At 38.2% G+C, this 16,137-nt stretch overlaps 1 protein-coding gene across 3 annotated transcripts in view; it reads left to right on the top strand.

Annotated features, from left to right (window-relative positions):
- The window catches only part of GRIP1 (glutamate receptor interacting protein 1), a 160,439-nt gene that overhangs the window by 69,055 nt on the left and 75,247 nt on the right, over window positions 1-16,137 (top strand). For all 3 annotated transcript variants that reach the window (XM_085323818.1, XM_085323817.1, XM_085323816.1), the window contains exons 3-7: window positions 5,542-5,677; window positions 6,803-6,948; window positions 10,488-10,571; window positions 11,446-11,521; window positions 12,851-12,996. In XM_085323818.1, the coding sequence (XP_085179944.1) occupies window positions 5,542-5,677; window positions 6,803-6,948; window positions 10,488-10,571; window positions 11,446-11,521; window positions 12,851-12,996 (588 nt within the window). The remainder of the gene's footprint in view (window positions 1-5,541; window positions 5,678-6,802; window positions 6,949-10,487; window positions 10,572-11,445; window positions 11,522-12,850; window positions 12,997-16,137) is intronic.

Below are 16,137 nucleotides of genomic sequence, written 5' to 3'. Positions count from 1 at the left end.
ATAAATGTTGGTGGAAGGCATTTTTTTTAGATAACATTTCTGCAGTGGCAAAGTCATCTTGTAAATTCTCTTGTAAAAAATGAAAAAAAAGATTATCCAATGCACTCTATACTAAATGGTTATAGCATATACCACCAAAATAGCTGTCAATGTAAGCTATAAATCTGTGTTAGAAAGTTTTTTTGTGAGAGGTTGAGCCTTACTCATCTTCTTTGCCTTTACAGAAACGGTGTATCTGTATAAAATTTACCCGAGTTAGCAGTCACATTACMCTGGCACCCTACCCAAGGCAATTTGCCTTGGCATTGTGTTAAATTTACACTTCTGATGGTTACTGCAATATGTTGTGCCTTGTAGACATACCCTTACACAAATCATACCGGTTTGTATTCTGCAGTGAATTGTCAGGCTCTGACTTAGCCTTGGTTTGGAGCTGTCTGTCTGCAGGCTGGGGACGCTGCACAGGATAGGTTGCTGTCACTTTGTGTTTTCAGATTTTCCTCAACAATTTTATTTTGTTTGTTTATCCTTACTAACGGTTTAGATGTTTTAGAAGCTAGTGATACCTAGTCAGGAAAAGGGCAACAAGGAATCAGGTGTTCATGATCTCCTGACTTCCTTCTTTTCAGAGTCAGAAAAATATACACACCCACAGAATGTGAAACATTTAGTAGGTGTGATATCCCACTATAACAAATACTATCTGTTTCTTAAGAATTGACTTATCTTGATGTGGTTTCTTATTACGCTCAAAGGTGCCTACTGGAATGGAAAATAAAATGTCTCCTCTGCAGAATTTCTGCTGGCGTATGGGGAAAAACATACAAGGACTGCATTGACCGTATTTTCAACTGACTTAATGATTACGTACTTATTGATTAGATATGTCATTTGGTAGGAAATGATCAATAACAGCAAGTATTATTTTATTTTTAGGTTAAGTTTCGTTTATGCCCTGTCCCAGCAGCACTGATTGATTGTTCACTAGGTGGAAGACATAGATATTTAACCGGATCTTGTATGTCATGGTTACTTCCACACATAGATTTTAGATGTTTTTTTCTTTAAACTAAATTATCAAAGAAGAGAATGCAGAGAATACACCAAACATCTGTGAGGAAGGCAAATGTTTTTATGAAGACGAATTTAAATTAAGATATAAAATTGTAGGAATATAGAAAATAAGTGATAACATTTTTGATTGGTTGCTCACTCAGCTTTTAAATGTTGTTCTGTGAAAAATTCCTCTGGATCCTAATTTTTAATTTTCTTTTTTTGAAGAAGTGAATATATTTCAGGTTCAGAAATCTCAAGAGCTGATTTATTTTCCGTGCATTYTATTCATTAAAGCATGCTATTTATATACATCAAAAAGCAGGAAATTACAATATACCTGATTATATTTAAAATTCTAGCAGTTGAACAGTGCATTTACCTTCCTCATGATACTATCCTCCTTGAAGAAAAATTAAACTGACATAATATTTCTTGGATTTCACTTACCTGCAATTTGTTCCATGTAGCCATCTTTTTACAGGAAGATTTACCCACTCTTGTAATTGAGCACCTGTTTTTCTCTGAAGTTTTCTAGAATTGAAAATTGAGAAAAAAGCAGCAGTGTAATGTTTTCATCAAAGTTCAGCAGCTGTGTACGCTCCACGTTGCACGACAGGGGAKCTAAACTAAGCTCTTTGGGTTGGAAACTTGCTTTTCTGTTTTATGTGTGCACGTATGTATATATGTGCATGTTTGGACTCCCCGTAGTGAGCCGGTCTCCGGTGCTGAGCGGGATTCCTGAGCCCCATATTTGAGGCAGGTGGGTACCAGCAAGCCGTAAGCGATGGGGAGCTGCTGGCAGCCTGGAGGGCAGCTGCTGGGGCCGCAGGGGCCCCGGGGCAGCCTTGCCGGAAGATCCCACCACGCTGCCGGGATGTGGCACCCTCTCCCGGCGCAGGGAAGGCAGAGCCCTATCCCGGCGCAGGGAAGGCAGAGCCCGATATGAGCACTTCTCAAATGCATCTCAAAACGAAGTGAAAATGGTATGGGTTTGGGCTGTTTATAGACTTGGAGCCATCTTTTCTCCACACAGTTTCAGTTTAGAATAATCAATTTGGTTAATACCACAGAGCTGTATAGCAAGTGTAGTGTGCTAGTATTTGATAGGTAAGAAACTGTTAYGGAGTAAGAGGACAATGTTCTTTAAGCTCTTGTTTTATATTCTGTTTGCCATGAAGCAAAAGACTTGTAAATGCAATTCCTATGTTACTCATAAATTTTAAGATGTCTGGAAATAACTATCTGAAAGTAAATTCTTTGCCTTCCTTTCTGATGCCGACTATGCTAATGTTGTTAGCTATGTGGGAGTACATGTAGAAGAGAACAGGCCCCAGAGACGTCTAATTAATTAAGAGTTTGCTGCTTGGCGTAAGTAGTGACTTATGAGTGAGGTAATACACGAAGTAGATTGATTTTTTTACCCACCAAGAGTAACATGGCTTTGTGTTAACTAGCGAATAGAGACTGACCTTGCATTAGGTGAGGAATAGAGCACGTAGATGTGATTGCTTGTTAGTCTGCAGTTTATAGAGATGAAGTCCCAGGATTGTTCTGATACTGGATATTTTGATAACACTCCAGTGCGATTAGTCTGTAACCATAATAGTATTGTAGAAGCAATGCAGATGAATAAAYGTGTAATATATAGCATAAAAGAACAGTAACCATACTTAAGAAAGCAAAGATGAAAAATGGAGAGACTGGGCCATCAAATGGAAATTTTAAAGAGAATTCTAGGGGTAGCAGCCTGTAATATGTAAAACCAGGTCAGATTTTTTTTTTTTTATTATTCCTATTACGATCATGTACAGAAAAAACTACAAAATCTTCCGGGGGGATAACCCTCATGAAATTGTTGTGTACTCTTAGATTAACTCAGTTAGCCATGAGCATTTCACATCACTACCCCCTTTTCAGCACTGGTACATCTTTTCCCTGCAGCCTACCTAGGAGGAGTGTTTAGGGGTCAGTGTCTTTGTTGGCAGACGAACACAGAAAACTGTCACGATAAAGGGCCAGAAGGAGCTAGCCTGGTCATTAACTTCCGTGCCAGCAATTGCAGGGAGCTGTATGATCATTAACTAGTTTAAAACAGAGCATGGATCATCTGTTTCAAGTGTCACTTCAGGCAGCAAAGTATTTCCCAACATCTGATTGCAAACTCCTAACCCACATAAAAGATCACAACGTTATTATGCTATGGGAAAAGATTAGGCATGCTCGGGACATTGTTTATGTCCTCTCTACCTGTGCTAGAAAAGTATTTGTTAAGAAGATTCCCAGGTGGTTCTTAGAAGCAGATTGTGCTACTGAGAAGTACAAGGGAAGGCCTCAATTTAAGGTGGTGGGGGGAGGATTTTCCTTCTAACTCCAGAACTCACAGTTGATTAAACCCTGGATATACAAGGGAGACACACCAGCCAAGCACCTGCAAATGTAATGTGCATCACAGATGCAAATGTATGGTATTTTTGGTTCCAGTAAGTACCRTGCCTAACTCTTGTAATCACTATGAGTACTTGCAGGATTGTATAAAACTGAAAGCAATGTTTCATTCCGTAGTGTCTCCTACAGCTCTACATGTCCCCATCGTCAGATGCAGATAACAACATCTATTCTTCCTGAACTCTCAAAACAGCCAGATGTGAGCAAGTGTTATCTTGGAAGCTCTGTAACTTCCAAATGATGCTTGAAACAGATCTATTAGCTSGTAGAGTCATAACTGGTGTGCAGTCAGCCAAGTTGGAGACTGCACCAGGTAGCCATATTACTGTCTCCATTTGATTGAATAGATGCATGTTTTGAACAGTCTCATAGTCTCTTGCARTTTTTCATATTAAAAATATACCTTCCACTTTCAAAATATTCATTTCAAAGTTTGGGAAAACCCTCATTGCTAGCCCAGTACTCTGCAGAATTTTGTCTTAGTAGAAGCTTGGTAAGCATAGGAGAATTCTCACCCAAGTACTTAAGTCATGCTGTGTAATGGTAAAAATGTGAATAACCAAAGTGAGGCCATCGTCAGACAGTGTGGAAGGAAGAGCCTGTTACCTAGAGAAGAGAGGGAATATTCATGCTATGTCTGCAAAAGATTCAGCAGTTAACCTTGCTGAAGGAGAGTGTTCRGATTAGGGGATGTTTCACCAGGGCTGAAAGCTCTTCTGAATGCCTTCCTCTGCCCACCACCATTAYTGCTGTATTGCTCAGGTTTGGCAATTCTGGTTCAGTCCAGCTGTTCTTTATCTTGAGGTCAAGAYGCATTCAGTCATCTTGCCAGTCACTTGGAAAGAGCCTTGACAGAGCCTTGCAGCCATTTGTATAGTGCTTATCTTAGACTCTGCTGCTTACTGGCAAACACAGGAATGTATGTAAGGAACTTGCTTATTTGGGTGGTTTCATGCCACAGTAGGATTGCTACTTCACTGCAGTGCGGTGCTGTTTTATTCGTATCTGACCAGTTCAACTAAGAACTGATTCAGCACGTCATCATTTTCTGGGTAAATCTGTAGAACTTCATGTATGTTCCCGAAATTTCTGGGTGACTTGGTGGTTTCAGTAGGTCTTCTCTAACTGGAAACACTGGACCTGAGATATGATCATCTCAAGGCTTTCCAAGCAGCTGGTGACCACACAGTAGCTATGCGTATGTAGATTGCCGTGTCCAACCATGTACAATAAGGGTARTTCTTTAAGAGAGCTCCAGGCTTCCTGTTGCAGGTGCTCTTCATTTATTGAGGTCTGTGAGATTAGGTTGTCATTTTCAGGGAATGCTAAATGGGCAAATTGCAAGAAAGGCTCTGTAAAGTACCATATATGCAGTAGATCTGGGATTTACCAGAAAGCTTGTGAKGGAAATTTTATATACCACTAGGACTATGAAAACCCTTCACTTATTTTAGACCTGGTTTGCAGAGATTTCAATGAGCTTCATAGTAGAGATCTATTTGTGTAAGAGAAAATTGTGAAAATCTGGTATGTTTAGCCTCTGTCTGGAATCTTGTTATGTTCAGGTGTTCTGATTAAAATTGACATCTACTATTGGCCTCCAAGCAAGTCAGAATCCAAAATTCTCTTGCACCATTTTATGTCTTTTACCCTCCTGTTCAGTTAAATAGTTGAACTACTTTGTAAAACATAGGCTTCAGAGGGAAAAGGCAGAAAATGAGGAAAGATAACTTTATAAAAATGTGAAACAACAACCTTCACTGTGAGTGTTGCTGAATTTTGTGTTTATTGGCCCTGTATAGTATACTAGCACATTGGTGTATTTTTTAATAACCTCTTACTGAACATRTGTCTTAGATTTATCTACGTGCAGAGCCTTGTGGACGGGACTTGTGAATTGTAACATAAAGACTCTCCAGATGTACACATTATTCCTTATTAACGTACGGTAGTTTTCTTGGGAAGTAGCTGACATTGAAGTGATAACACAGCTGCTGCTTTTCTCCCATGTTAATAATGCCAATAATTTTCTTGCAACAGAAGAATTCAAGGGCTCGACAGTAGTTGAATTAATGAAGAAGGAAGGCACCACCCTGGGGCTCACTGTGTCSGGTGGAATTGATAAGGACGGGAAACCCAGAGTGTCCAACCTTCGCCAAGGAGGAATCGCTGCAAGGTAACCACATCTCCAGCCACAAAATGCAGCGTAGTATGGGATCGCTTCAGAAATACATCTGCACCAGAAAGGTCGCTAACAAATATTTGACAGGTAGCGTCTGTAACGACAGCCCGTCGGACCGGAGAAGCTCAGAGAGAAACGTTTCAGCAGCAGCTGGTCCACCTCTTCCCTTGAGGCTATTTTGACAAAAAATAGAAATGTCCATAGTGTATTTGCAAATTATATTAAGACTAAATAAGTTTCTTCTAARTGATTTAATTTTTATTCCTGTATTTTTTGTCCTTGAGCAAAAACTTAAGAGAAAGGGAAAAATATTGAGCAGAAAAATAAAATCAAAAACCTAACTGTAATACTACCATAATTTTATTTAAAAATCCATTAACTCCTTTTAAGATTAAATAAAATCTCAAATCATAGCTACCTTGCTCACTACAACAGTGGAAAATGAAAAGCAGTTACTCATGAGAGAAACAGGTCAAAAGATGAAGGTTAAACCAACTCGTTCTGAGTAACTGACTGGAACATGATATGGGGCCATGGCCTATCTTCTGTTGTGGTGTTAGCTGTGAAGGCAATGGTTGTCTAGAAAATAGTTCTGGCAACGTCCCCAAAAGAGAGAAAGAGAGAGAAAAACGTGGGGACATGAAGATGTTTCCCCAGTTACTGTGCCAAACCAGTCGTATCATCCAAACCATGTATGCTATAGCTATTTTTGTACATCAGAAATTAATAATGCAAAAATATTCTTCTTTTAATATATTTAAGAAATTAGGTTAGGTTAAGATCCTAAAGAGACACTTCCTTCTTGAAAGATCAACTTGTTTTAAGGTGATTGAAAAATTATGGTGATTGACAGGTTCCCCAGAGAGGTTGTGGAGTCTCCTTCTCTCTGGAGATATTCAAAGCCTGGCTAGATGCAACCCTGTCTAACACGCTCTAGGTGACCCTGCTTGAGCAGAGGGTTTGKACTAGATGATTTCCAGAGGTCCCTTCCAACCTTACTGATTCTATGATTCTATGAAAAATTATTTCTTGTCATCATTAATATGTAAASGATTCTATTACTTTAGTCCAGTAGATCTTGTGTTTAACAAAAGAAAARGAATATATACCTTTTCCTAGGAGTGACCAGCTGGATGTAGGTGACTACATCAAGTCTGTGAATGGAATCAACCTGACCAAATTTCGCCACGATGAGATCATCAGCCTGCTCAAGAATGTTGGCGAGAGGGTTGTTTTAGAAGTGGAGTATGAGCTCCCTCCAGTCTGTAAGTAATAACAGAGCAAACTGAAATCAGAATAGCAGATGTATGATATCAACAGTGAGATTGGAGTGGTTGATAGTGTCTGTTTTTGCTAGTGTTTTTTTTCTTACATGTTTTTCCTCTGGCTTATTGTTGAATGTGGAAGTGGTAAGAAGGATCTGGCAGTACAGGGTGATGCTCTCAGAGGAGCGTAAATCCAGCCAATGGAGGAGCTGAGTCTTGCCAACTTTCAGAATTTTTCATGATTTTGAATACTAGGAATTAGATTAGATAAATCCCCTTTCCCTATTTTTCATGATTTTGAATACTAAGAATTAGATTAGATAAATTCCAAGGCAGCAGAATTCTTCTTACTGTAAGAGGATTTTCTGAGATGCTAACGTGAGTTCTCCCTCTGCCTTTGCCTTCCTCCYCTCCTCTTGCAGCAGCCTTCCACCCTCCCAGATAAATAACATCCTTTGTTATTTTTCCAGTCTTTTCTGGCTTTAGTGTTAAGCCACATCTCATTTCTAGAGCAGAATATGCAGTGGGATGGATTCTGGCTTTTGTAAGACTGGAAGAATTGTGCAGCAGAAAGAAGGGCCTCTCACTGAGCAGGCTTGTCTTCAAGATACGAGTTTATGCTGACACCGAAGTCACACAGTGCTACTAAATGTTTTTCTCACGTCTTTCTTTTGTCCATTCACCTGTCCCCTTTCTTTTTATGTTCAGGTGTCTGTCAATGTGTGCCTGTAGGAGAAAATCAATGGGAATTTAGCTTTCAGATATGAAGTGGAAGCTAGAGTAACAGTGAGCTGGAAAGTTGGAGCCAAAAATAAAAGGAAAGGTGGCTCCCTGGCTGTTGGTGCTGCACCAGCCACCTTTTCAAAGAGTTTATGCTCCTACTGCTGCTCACTAGAGAGGAGGAGATGTGGTGTCCACTGGTATTTTCCACAAAAAAACTGTGAAGCCAGCTAGGAAGTTCTTATCTCCTTAAATAAAGCCTTTCATCACAGTAGGAGCCAAATGATCCCTCCACCTCTTCATATTTCCCAGCACTTTGATGGTGCTCAGGAGAACAGGATGAACTCCCTGTTTYCTAGCAGCTGGAGAGTTAGTCTAGTTACATATTTTATTGCTTTTATGACCTTCTGACAACTGCCTTAATATGTTTTGAATGTTCTTTGCTGATTAATGTTTGCTTGTGATAAGRGAACTTCATGTTCAAAAGCACAATATTTGAGTGAATAAGGTCAGCTGGATTCAGAATTATTTTGATACAGATGTAGTTATTTTACTAGAATTATTTGTTTTACACTTAATCAAGTGTGCTTTCTTCAGTTTCACCACTGTTGGCATGTGTGCTGTGCTTGTCAACTGAAATAGGTTTTTGACAGGCTAGATTACTGTAAGTCATAACCTTATATTTAACTCCTTGGAGTTTCTGACCCTTTTGTACAAGCATAGCTAATAATGTTGTAGATTAAAAACAGTCTAGATATTCCCATCAACTTCAAATRGACACTCTAAACAAAGAGTCTTGTAATACCTGAAGTGTTTCAGTATGTCATGTTTCTGTGTCCTGGTACCTCCTACCCTGCTCCATAGCTAACGAAATTCCACTGTTGTTCCCACAGTTGTCTCCTCAGAGAGAGGACAGCTGTAGTTTCAGAGTGAGGAAATGGCAGTAAATTTAATAATGATGGATTAAATCTGGCTGAGAGCTAGTAATCTCACTTTCCCTAGTGTTTCCTTTTCTATCTGACAGTGTTCACAGAATAAGGAGCACCTAGCTTCTATTTCAACATAAGCCACTTCAACATTTCAAACTAAAACTTGAGCCATGTCTCCACTGCGTCTGCCTCTTCAGGTTGTTCATGGTGAAGGACTTCTATCACCTCCCAGGCAGTAGTACAGCTGGGTGAATATTTATTGCCCAAGTGAATGAGACACTGCAGGACCACAAGCTTCCCCTGTCCCAAGTGGGCTATTACAAGCCACTTCAAGTAGATTAGCAAGCCACATGTTCATTTTGGGCTTGGCCACTTCCAGTTTATAGGAATGAAGGCAAGAGCTGAGCTCTCCTCGCTAAAGTTTGATCCTATCTTGTCCAAGAAGAGTTTCTGACCAAAAAGGAAGCATATGACCTTAAATAACACAGTCCTGATCTTTTGACTGTAGCAGAATCATTRCCGGTCTAGTACAATGCAATGCTTTGGGGGGTCATCTTTAGCCCTTCTTCCTAAGGAAAGGGGATTTTTATGATTTCGCTGGTTGTTTGCCTGGTTGCCTACAGTAACTTTTAAACCTTAGGTCATTGTCAGCCAGGTTTAATAGGGAATTAAAAGGCTTCAAAATAATTACATTCTTGCATGCCTTGTGSAAGGTGACATTGGGTGGAAGAGAGAGTCCCAAGCAGGACCTGCGCAGAGGGAAAAGCAGCCTGAACTGAGCTGGGACCTGTTGTGTTTGGGGCCAGGCATGGGGCGGTCAGCACGCGCCTCCCCAGCTGTGTAACGTATGACTGCCCAGGCRAGTATCGTAACAGGGACTGGGGAAGCTGTGGTTATTGCAGGCAGGAGCTTTAAAAGGCACAAGTCTTCATTAGTTCTGCTGCTCACATAATGTATGTTTTATAAAGTTTTCTTATATGTGTTGTGCTGTTTTCGGTATCTTGCTGGAAGATTAGAAATGTGTTGGTGTGTGTGATTTTGCCCAGTGTCTTTTCCCCTTTGGAAAAGTGAGCTATTACACTCTGCCAAGGTTCTTCTGTAAAAGCTAATGGTAAACTAACTGCTGTTTTCTTAACAGCAATGTTTTCATATACAATAAAATGATTTCTCACACCCAAATGTGTTGTTTTATGCATTAGGCTTCTCACTTCATAACCCAGCCATGCACTACTCCTGTAGTGCTTACAAAGACTTATTCCACTAGAAGCTGAAGATGTTTTAGCTAATTTACCATTGATGTGAAAGTGTATTGTGTTTTAAAAAAGGAAAAAAATAGCAGATCCTTAAGATCTTAATAGCAGATACAAAATACTGTTTTTCATCTTAATCTAGCAATCTGAGATTAAATACACACACACTAAAAATCTTAACTGTCTTGACTTTAAGCAATACAAATAAATTTTTTTTTGGCTGAAGAGCCAATTCCACAGGTATCTTTGAGAATTTAATTTGTCATTTTTCTCTCTTATTGTATATTTGTCCTTTGCATACTTTCTAGCACTTTTCTGAAACTATATGAAAAATAAAATTATGCAAAAATTTAAACAGTAGGRCTCCAGTCTCTCAGCTGTGGTATTCTGTAGCTCATTTTTGGAAACATTGATAGTCTACTATCTACATCTGCAAAATATCTGGCACAAAATTTCCTCAAAAAGAACATAAGTTGTAGTTAATTACAGATCTTTAATATGGCTGTTCTGTAGTGGAGTCTTGCCAATTATTTGACCAGAAATACAATATCTAGTTTAGTTTAGAAATGGTGCAGATCTATGCATATAATTAGAAAAATAACTATAATTAGAATATAATTCATTTTTTTAAATCTTCTAGCTGTACAAGGATCAGGTGTCATCTTTAGAACAGTGGAAGTTACTTTACATAAAGAGGGAAACACTTTTGGATTTGTAATAAGAGGTGAGTTATCATTAAATGTTGAAGGGTCTCTATTTCTAAATCAGCAACTGAAATGATAAGTTTTATGGTACTAAGAAATCATATTTCAAGATTTATGGCCTGCAGTTTTTTAAAAAACTATGTGATTTATGTGTTCTGTGCATTAGTGTACTACTTTTATGAATTGCTCTAATTTTTGTTTATGGAACACCGGTAATTAATCTACTATGCAGAAAACATAACAAACTTTATTTCATGTAACACCAGATTCTGCTACCACTGAAGTCAACAGGAACCTGTGATATTCAGTAGGGTTATAGCTTTTAGAAAATATATTCATATGTAGCATTTAGATAAATTAAATCCTGAAATTTGATTTATAGTTTAATAAAGCTGACAGTCTGAATTGCAGAACAAAAGTATTAGCACTGATTTAGAGACCAGAAGAAAACATGCAGCTGTTAAATAATATACCCAGGCGATGAATTACAGGAGGTGTACTAGGTTCCTCAGGGAAAACTGTACTGTTTTATTTAATGTATAAATTCTCTATTGGCCTCTGATTATTCTGAGTATGGACAAAATACTTTTTTTTTTGTTGCTGTGCAACAAACATTGCTGGATAGTTTTCACATTGAGATCAGATTTGGAGATAAGATGTTCTGAGAGAGGAATACATCTTTTATAAATATTACTCTGTAGAAATACTATGTTAGGAATTATCTGTACTACATAATAGGTCAAATTATGTCAAATATAAATCAATGGAAGTTAATTCTAGTGTCTGGTGCTTTTTTGGTCTTTTCAGCCTGTCTATAAGCTTCAGACTTGCGTCTTGGAAATATGCTTTCATAAAAAGCATAAAATGAAAGTATGCTTTCTTTCACTTTTCTAGGTGGAGCACATGATGACAGAAATAAATCTCGTCCTGTTGTAATAACATGTGTTAGACCTGGAGGGCCTGCTGACAGGTACAATTCATCTTTCTCTGTAATGCAAATGAACGAAAAATGGAGAAAGGGGAATTATTTGGGATAGTAGTTCAGATCTGAAATGAAGTAGATATGTTCAAACATATTTGTTTGAAATTCATGATTCTTTCATTTAATTGTGCTGATAATAGTTGTAATAGACAACCATAGATCCTCAGCACATCATGAAGTGGGATGAATTAACAGACTAAATTACCTGCTTCAAAACTGCCCATTAAGCACTTCAAAAAATTAACCCGAAATGATTAAAAACAGAACAATCTATATAATAGGTCAGAGCACAATTTTTGTGCCCTTCAAGCAGGCAATGTAGCTTTGACTTACACTGTTTATACTCGAAATCTTTCTGTCTTGCACTGCATAGCTTCATGTGTTTGGGTGATAGTGTTGTGTTATTTTGAGACATTTGTTCATATCTCCTTGTGAGTTCACATGTAACTTCCCCCAGCAACTTGAGTACGAATTTATGATTGTACCAATGAATGTATTTTTAAATATTATCCTCTTCTATCTATATAAATAATGTTCAATTTGTTTATATATGTGAATTATAGTTTCAAAATGGCATTTGTACCCTTAAAAGAAACTTAAAGAGCAGTTTCACTATAATAGGCTGATTTTCTCTAGCTTAAGGCATTTTTGTCTTTGACAGCCTTAATTGAAAAGCAAATGTTCCAAACAGCTTTTATCTTTTGTCCTCCCCTTCTTCCCCATCCTCCTTCCCTCCTCAATTTTCTTCGTGGTGTTTGAGCTGGCAATTTTAGTACTTTGTTTTCTGTTCTGATTGTGTTATGAAACATGCCTAGGAGACAGTGTGCGTTTATAGCTACATTGCTCTCAGATAGAAAGAAAGGAAAAAGACTATTATCCAAGGAAGGGATATTTTGAAGAAAGCCAGTAAGTGCTTATTCATAATTAGCAGTCTGTTTCTTCACCCATCTGTTTGTATCTTGTATTTGTTTTAAAGAAAATCTCAGTCTGGGAGGAGGTGTGTATGCATATGTGAAAGAGGAGGTGTGGGTGTCTGACAGGGCAGAAGCAAAGCATATGTTGTAGCAGAAGCTATACCTAGTTGTGATTTAACATAACTTGAATATTTAGCTATGTTAAGCTGTTTTCCAATCACTGACTTTGCAAATAAAGCAATTTYCTTTCCACTGTGCTCTCTGAATATTCCCAGTGTCATATTAAATGTTAAGAGGGATGGGCTGTGGGGAGGGTGTGAAAGAGTCACTTGGCATAAATGGTGTTATCTCCAAATCACTTTATCTTACATTAATAAAGACCATTTCTTTCATCTGCCTTCAGAGAGGGCACAATCAAACCCGGAGACAGGCTGCTGAGTGTTGATGGGATCCGACTCCTTGGAACAACACATGCGGAAGCTATGAGTATTCTCAAACAATGTGGACAGGAGGCAACTCTGTTGGTTGAATATGACGTCTCAGTAATGGGTATGTTGAGAAGTGGAGCTTTGGTTCTGGGAACCATCTGTTGAGGTGTTGCTGCCCACGTCTGATAAACTGTTTTAGAACTGATCGTGACCTGCTATGCTCCTAGTAGCACCAATATTCCCATCCGCACCATATCATTAATCTTCTGAGGTTCATAAAGAGGTGAGCAGTATTTTACTGTAATTTAGTGTCCTGGCATTTCATGGTTTGTAGCGTGAAACAATACTGTGGATTCTACCAAAGTAACTTTTCCAGTCACTAGTTTGCAGTAAAGGTTAATGAAGTGTAAGCACTTCTGTTTCACATGAAAGAGAGGTTTGCTTGCTCTAAGAAGAATCCTTGTGCCTTATGCTAGTGCTGCGAGGTGGTCAAGCCATTATGAAATATCACAAAACTGCCACATGGAAAAGAGTAGGGAGGACAAAAGATATTAAGAAATTTAGAGGTGACAAACCATGGCTTTAAAAATGAGTTTAGAGTTTATATAAACTTTAGTTGAACTCACTGAAGATATTGGAAGATTTTGGGAGAGTCAAGCAGAGCAGATCACAGCAGAGTTTCCATTTGCTTTTAAAAGATGTCTTTCTATTTTTGCAGGATAGTGAAAATTCATGGCAGCAAGAAATAGGAATATTCACCAGTCTGACTAATGCATTTCTTCTCTGTTTGGAGCTCTTTCTCTTCTTATTCTTCCCAGTCAGATTTCTAGCCTAGCAAGAAAGCAGCCTCTTAAAAATTTGTCTAAATAGCACTATCAAACTTCAAATATTTGGAAAAGATTTACATTTAGAAGAAGAATGTCAGAAACCTTTTCATTCTGCAACAGTCCTCTCTCTTCTTTTCCAGGAGATAGATTTTTTTCCTACTGTAACATGCATCTTTGTTTACTTATGCTAGCAAGCATAAGTGATGAGTTTGCATTGTTTCTGGCAGTTCTGCTGGATGTTCGTGTAAGGCCCATGTCCAGAAATGTGGTAACAACTCAACATCTGGGCAGGAGCCTCACATGTAGAAAATGGAAATGAAGATGGTCCTGTGACTTGAGGAGGACTAGAATTTAAGTGTTTTTATTTCTTCTTTTTGATGGTGTTGGATAGCCAAATCCTATCTAACATCAACCTTTACACCAGATTCTTTATATTCCACTTTGGGAATGTTRGGAATGTACTTGCCTAGATCTCACTGGAAAGAACCCCCAGCTTTACACAACTGAAGTTTCCAGATGGGCTGTCATCTTGGAGAAAACCCCCATCCCCGTTCTCCTATATACCCAAGGGAGTGACTCACCCTTCATTCCAATGAGGATCTTTTAGAAAGGACAAAGTAAGAAACTCTGTGGTGCTCTGAATTGTAGGTTGCTCAAGGCAGGAACTATTTTTTCCAAGGTGTCCGGTGTGAACTTAATGTAAGTCCCATAGACTTGCAACAATATAGGCAGTGCCTTCCGGTTGGACTCTTGATATCATCCTTTCTCTGAAAAAAACTCTGCTATCCCCTTTTTGCTGTCAGTATCAGGTCTGCCTTTGTTTTTCTTGCCTTCCTGGCACTGAACCCATTATCCTATGGAAGCCTCAGACTAAGGAAGTGGAAAAACCTAAGACTTGTGTAATTGCAAGGAAAGCAGGGAAATGGAATCTAACACTGGGAAATGTGTGGGATGGTGATTCTGCAGTGCCAGTGAGAAGAACCGGAAGGAGGAATGCAGTGCGTTTTCTTTCTAATATATTATGATTTTGTTAGATTTTTATCTAACCCCTATTATTTTTCAGCTTTTTCCAACTTGTATACCCTACAAAGTTTTCTGGTGATGGTTGCTCTGCTTTTTGCAATTCTGTTATGAGTAGACCGTGGCCCAAAGGTTGAAAATCACTTGGTTCCTGGGCCAGGAAAATGGTGCTGATTTGGATCTTGGTTTACCTCTGGTCAAGAGCAGTGAAGTTAAAGTTGTGAATAATACAGAAGGAAGTCTATGAGCCATGAAGAGAAATTTAAGAAATACAGAAATGTTACCCTGTTACTCACAAGACAAGCTATTTTTAATGTTACCTCAGAGTTGATGAAAATAGGCTGAAAGAGTAGGAACTGCTATGGGATAAGGTGCTTTATCACTACTGATACCTRAAACTACTTCAGAAGTTTAGCCTTTTGAGAGTAAGGCAACAATATGGAAATTATATAAAAGTTGGGTTGTTTTTAAAGGATCCTACTGGTATAAACTTTCAGTAGAATATCTTACTCCTAGAGATATAGTTGTACCATTACTTGCTTTAATATCTTGCCTTCTCCTAGCAGATGGTTATATCCTATAAAGTAGCATTTCACGTAACCAGAACTGGAAAGAATTATAAAATATATTCTGGTAGCATGAAATTGGGAATTAATTTGAAAAGTTTATACTAAATGAAGAAAATAATCCTGAGCTATTTTTTCAGCTAGAATTTCCACAGTCCTATAGCRTATAACTGACTATTTATACCCTTGTTAGCATAAGCCATTTCAAAGGTGCTGTATTTCTCCAAGTTTTGTTCTTTCACCTGAAATTTCAAGAGGTCGCTTGGGAAACTTGCAAATTTTATTGGTTCTGGAACACAGATAAACTAAGGTAAAAAAAACATTAACAGGTTCTGCACAGGGTACTTAAGTGTCTATGTAATGTAAGATATGGGACCAGTCCCATTAAACTCTCTGGAGTTACATTTGCACTTGCTTAAAAACATACTGAAGTATCAGCTCAGTATGGGTCCTAAGAAGTGAACCAGCCAATTCAGCCTCTTGGAAGTGATGTTGTTAGCTTGTGTGTTTTTTTTTGTTTTTTTGTTTTTTTGTTTTTTTTTCTGCTGGAACTGTTTCTAACTGGGTGTTTGCAGTGTACTGCTATATAGTTTCAAAGAGACTTTGAAATAATAAGAGTTTGGCAATATCAAGATAATTACTGAAGAAAAATAGGAAAACAGAATTTCTGAAAAAATCTTTTATAGCTAGTTCTATTTTAAGCTGTGAAGGTAGCAGTTTTCCATGTTTTTCTCTTTCCAAAACACCCCCTCCAGTCATAAAGCAATTCGTAGTTATAATTATTATAATATACAGAATGTATTTTATATTATAATGTAGTTTGATGGTGCTTATACTCCTGAGTRATTT

Source organism: Rhea americana, unplaced genomic scaffold (genome assembly GCF_003343005.1).
Source record: "Rhea americana isolate MKP2758 unplaced genomic scaffold, rheAme1 scaffold_88, whole genome shotgun sequence".
Classification (NCBI taxonomy): domain Eukaryota; kingdom Metazoa; phylum Chordata; class Aves; order Rheiformes; family Rheidae; genus Rhea; species Rhea americana.
The sequence above is the reverse complement of the archived record's forward strand: the minus strand, read 5'-3'. Positions and strand labels throughout refer to the sequence as shown.